This window comes from Charadrius vociferus, unplaced genomic scaffold (assembly GCF_000708025.1).
Source record: "Charadrius vociferus isolate BGI_N301 unplaced genomic scaffold, ASM70802v2 scaffold1077, whole genome shotgun sequence".
NCBI lineage: Eukaryota > Metazoa > Chordata > Aves > Charadriiformes > Charadriidae > Charadrius > Charadrius vociferus.
This window is the reverse complement of record NW_009649168.1, coordinates 266,115-271,372: the sequence shown is the minus strand read 5'-3', so window position 1 is coordinate 271,372 and position 5,258 is coordinate 266,115. Positions and strand designations below refer to the sequence as shown.

At 40.0% G+C, this 5,258-nt stretch overlaps 1 protein-coding gene across 1 annotated transcript in view; it reads right to left on the bottom strand.

Annotated features, from left to right (window-relative positions):
• Positions 1-1,702: 1,702 nt before the first annotated feature.
• Positions 1,703-5,258, bottom strand: part of DDX20 (DEAD (Asp-Glu-Ala-Asp) box polypeptide 20) — a 16,724-nt gene continuing 13,168 nt past the window's right edge. The window contains 5 exon segments of the mRNA XM_009888467.1: positions 1,703-1,787; positions 2,313-2,799; positions 3,486-3,587; positions 3,674-3,779; positions 4,489-4,616. Coding sequence (XP_009886769.1) covers positions 1,703-1,787; positions 2,313-2,799; positions 3,486-3,587; positions 3,674-3,779; positions 4,489-4,616 — 908 coding nt within the window.

The following is a 5,258-nucleotide window of genomic DNA, read 5'->3' as shown; positions in this document are numbered from 1 at the left end:
TTTTAAAAGGCAGTCTCATCTTCACAATTCCGTTTAGGCCGAAGTCTCGTATTCCATATCGCAGGTATGGTCAGCTTGTTTCTGCTACCAAATTGCAGATAGGGTCAGCTTGTTTCCACCACCAAACAACTAGAGCTGATCTCATCTTAACCGTATCAGAAAGTGTCATGTAGAGGCATTATTTAAAATTTTCAAAATTCTTTAAGCAGAAACTAAAATTACTTATTCTGTGACCTCTGACACCCACCGAATTGCAGTGGAACAGAAGAGCTGGCAGACCACTTCTCTCTCTTGCAGTAAAGGCTGACACCCACTAGAGGCCACCACCGCCCCAGCGCAGGACAGCCTCCGGGCTTCCCAACCTCACCGAAATGTCTGTGCCGCTCATGAGCTAAATCAATCTTACAATTCTCCTGCACAGCAAAGAGAGTCTGAATTGTGCGGTATAAAGTTTAGACCCCCCACTCCACACAAAGGTGGGAAGTGCTGCCAGGGACACCACAGGATTTGCACAGGGAATTTTGCAAGAACAGTAAGAATGCTCAGGCAGCGAGTGATTTAAGTCTGCAGAGTGAAAACATACTGTATTGAATTTGAAACTTGCTGAAGGTGGGCAATCAAACATCCCTGAAGACATCCATTTCACCAAATTAAAGCAGTAGCTCTCCTTGGAAGCACAGTTCGCGGTAGGTAGGAAGCAGTGCTTTTACTAAGGAAATCCCAGCCCTGCACTGCTCGAGAAAAGCAGGGCAGGGAAGGAAAGCAAGACTACATCTGCTCTGATGAACTTTGAGAAATCAAAGAAACCAGATGAAGAAATCTGCCTCTACAATCCTACACATATTAAAGCTAGAGGATGAAGTTTCAAAATCGGTGTGGAGTCAACCTAGGGGCAGCACCCCAAGGCAGCCAAGCCTCTCCTCCTTCCCTGCTTCAGGACAGCTGCATACAAAGCAGTACAACCCAAACAGGAACCACCAATTACTTTTAGTACTAATAGGTAATTTCATTTCTAATTAAAGCTTTCCTGTAAGTGTGGCAAGTCTGATAGTGCTGCACCCAGAGGGACAGACCAATTATGACTGCTGCACATTTTCAATGTAATTAGACCATCCTCTACTGCACAGCTTTGCCATATACCTAGCTATAGAAGTGTTATTTATACAATGTTAATTAACTGGATTTAAATTAGCAATACAGGCATGGAGATGCAGGTTTCACTCTGCCACTTAACTGGTATATAATCAGTGCCCAGTGTTTAATAGAATTGCAGAAAATGGAATATCTCAAACTATAGACTATGTAGCCTTACAGTGAACCCATCCTCAGCCTGAAGTCACATGGAAGACTTAAGTCAAGCAAATAAACCCGGGGTTGGTTTATATTTTCTCCTTACTGAGATTTCTTACATGTAAGTGGCTGCCTTTTAGCTTCCTTTGTTTACTTTGGATCGTAAAGCTTGCAACTGAACATCCAGCGTTCTTTTATTTCCTTTTATTAGCAACTTGTTGTAACACCATCACCAGAATGCATGTAAAAAAAATTTTACCTAGATACAGCTCACATGAAAAAAGACATTTTTCTTCAGTCTTTAGTAAAGTCTGTATATATTTATCAGTGTACTTGTAGACTAGCAGTTTTTCCACAGACGATGTCCATTCACTGTACCAACCAGCCCATCCCGGACAGCAGTGCGATTACATCAATCACCACTTTTCAGCAGCTCCTGAAGGTAGACCGAGTTGACATGATAGGCATTCATCCAGTTAAACTGTCTGTAACTTTTCCTGTAGTGAGACACTGCAGCATAGTAGTTTTGCCATGCTTGATAGTAAGATTTCCAGTAGTTTTTGTAACTCCAAGCCTCATATGGAACACCATCATCCCAAGAGCTGCAGGAGCAGCCGTCTTCAGTTTTTCTCATGGAAGGACTAGGGAATTGATAGTAATGGCTTTTCTTTTGTTTAGCATTTTGTTTCAGAACTTCCTTTTTCACCTGATTTTTCTTTGGGACTTGTGATAGCTCCTGAGGCTTCTCTGGTGTAGAATAGAAGCCTGCACAACCCTGGCGCGTTGTGGGAACAGCATTCTTCTGTGTATCTGAAAGTGCTTCAAAGCACGAGTTCTTTTCCCTACTATCAGAGGAAGCCCTGGAACTGTACGAACCATCACTGTCACCAGACACAACACCATTTGCTACTGTCTCTGTAGTATGTTCTACCTCTTTCCACTCTACACCACCATTTCTGGGGAGCTCACACTGTTCTCCTGGGCCTGAATAGCTTCTTAAAATTTCAACCTCTCTCTCCAACCCTTCTTTAATGAAATACTCATAGTCATCAACAAACTGTGAGAAGTTCCAGGGATTGTTCTGTTGGTTTTTGAAAGAAGACAAGCATGGAATTCTGGGAAGATTTTTTTTTAAGGCCTCCTCATCTGGAGGCTGAGCATTATGTTGTCCATCCATTCTGGAGACAGTTTTGACTTGATTCCTCTGTTCTGTGTGGCAACTAGAAGTTTGGGGGTTTCTGCTACCTTTTTCTGTATTTGCAGAATTTGTGCACTTTATCTGCTTTTGCTTCAGAGTCTTTTTTGGCCTTTCTACAGCAGACTTATCACCCGGAAGATTAGAAAGAGGCTGTGGTACCTCTGAAAAACTATTTTGGACAGGCTGCAATACTGGTTCCTCTGGTCCAAGACACACAGTGTCAGAATTCACTGAAGCACCCGTATGTGTAACAGGTTTGACTTCTACCTCCCCATCTTCAAATTGATCCATCATTCCAGGGGGTATAGGCTCTGCACAAAAGGGAAACAAGCAGGCACTCAATTAAGTGCATCCCTCCCTCTAGAACTCAAATGAGTACCGACGTAAAGCTTTGCAAAATCGCAGAAAAGATGTTAAGACACATTAAGTTAGGGCTACAAACCGACCCCTTCAATTCTTGCAAGAGCTGACATAGCCAGAACATTTTCTTCATGGAAGGCCTCAAAAAGTTGATCAAGACAAACGGCACTGCACTACTTCTCATCTTATTTTCATATCCTACTTAACCAGATAAAAAGTTAGAACTTATGCAAGGCAGCGAATGCTACGTTTCTAGCAGAACGGCTTCTGGCAAGGCAACGGTAGCAAATCTTCTGTTGTTTCAATTATTCCTTCCTTCTCCTACTGTATCTTACAGCCTGAGAAAAGCTTAATAATAGATTTCTGGAAATCCAAGTAGTTATATAGTTGCTTACGCAACAGCTGGATGCAGAATTCCTCTCCCTATCCATAGGCATGCATGAAGTTTATTTTCTATTGCTTCGCACAACTGCAGCAGTTACACAAGTAGTGATTAGCACAGAGTATGAAAAACCTGTATCAAAAGTAGTACAACTTCAGCAGAGAAGATACACGTCAGTTCCCTGTGGACTTGTCTGAAGCTTTGAATAATCAGTAAACAACCAACAAAAAAAGTTGCATTCATAGGACAGTGTACCTGGTAGAGGAAGAAGCTGAAGATTACATTTCTGAGCAATTTTCATCATTGTGTTTTCTTCCTCTCCGCGGCAGCAGTATGTCACAGATAAGCCTAAAGTTCCTGTGATACACAACAGGAAGTGTAATTACCAAACCAGAGCCAGTGAAGTTAGTGCAAGCCCAAGAAACCCACATGACAGTTTTTACCAAAGCGCCCAGCTCTGCCAATACGATGCATGTACGTTTCCCAGTCTCCGGGTACATCCAGGTTGATAACCAGATTCACTTTTTCAGCATCAATTCCACGAGATGTCTTAGGAAAACAAGGAGAGAAGGAAATAGATAATTGAATATGCTGAGTTGATCTTTAAATAAATACAATACATTTGAGGGTAACTGCTCATAATGTAGGTGCTTTATAGTGTATTGTATCAACTGAAAGTTGTTACAATTTTCAAGTCAGTTCACAGTATTACATGTAAAATAGGCCTATCGCATTGGGACCAAGAAAACTGGGGACCATTTTGCTTATGCCTTCTATGTATCAGATACAAGCAAGCATGGTTTTTTCCCCCATCAAAAAATTCAACCTGACAGCATGCTGTAATCTTTTCATGACAGGACTTCAAACGATCAACCAAAGAGAGAAATACATCAACCACAACAATTTGAGTGCCTCAAACATAACCACTGCTCTACTTGAAGTTGTTTGTGATGTTACCATTGTGAGCATACTGTACTAGAGAAAAACTATTTCTTCCCATAGGTCCTATCCAAAATAAACAGTTCTGCTGCTCTGAAATTTCTAAAAGCTTCTGCAAAGCAACAGTTAATTAAAAACTATTTTTGAACCTGATGAGGCATAGGGGACAATTTCTAAGTTTCATAGTGAAAATAAGTCACACACAGTGCTAAAGTCCCATGCTTTACCAGTACATTTATGTTCTATTCAATTCCAAGTCAAACCTAATTCTCTGAAGTAACTTTATGCACAATACTCATGCTATAAAACACTAACTCACCAAGTCTGTGGAAATCAGAACTCTACAGTGGAATTGCTTCAATTTAGACATAGCATCAAGTCGTTGATTTTGATTCATGCTGCCTAGAAAGACAAGTTAGAAACAGATTACACTCTTCAGTTTTATGCCCCTGAAATTCTGGAAAAAACTGCTTTGTAAAACTGTAGATGAGATCAGAGATAAGGCCGAGAGAAACTTCCTCCAGTATCAGTTCCAAAACAGTAAACAAGGAAGAAACAAAACAAACTTGAAAATAAGGAAATTCATTACAAAAATAATTATTCCGCTTGTTTTTAAAGAGAAACCAATTATGTAGATGCTTAACCCTCGTGAACACCACTGACTTTAGACAGATTTTATTTAAATACATAAACCATGGAAAACACTGTTGAAGTAAAAAAAAAAATAATCAAAGAAAGGTTTATAATAAGCATTAGGTGCCAACTATCAGCTTTTTACAGAGAATCTAGAAATAAATAAAAAAAGAGAATTAAATTCAACACTTGCATTCCAAACAAACACTGCTTCAACCTGCAAATTTAAGTTAGCTTTCGCTGTAAAGATAAGCCAATGTGCTCACGTGGATATTCACAAAAACAACTCTCAAATTTGACAACAAATATCAATTAATCTTTGTACTGACTAAGTCCTAACAGCCTACAAAGATTCAAATGCTATTCTTAGTTATTTAACCAGAGGCCATGCAAACTGAGATTTAAGATTAATTTTCCTATTTTAGGTCACATTTATGCACAACTTCAACGGAATCA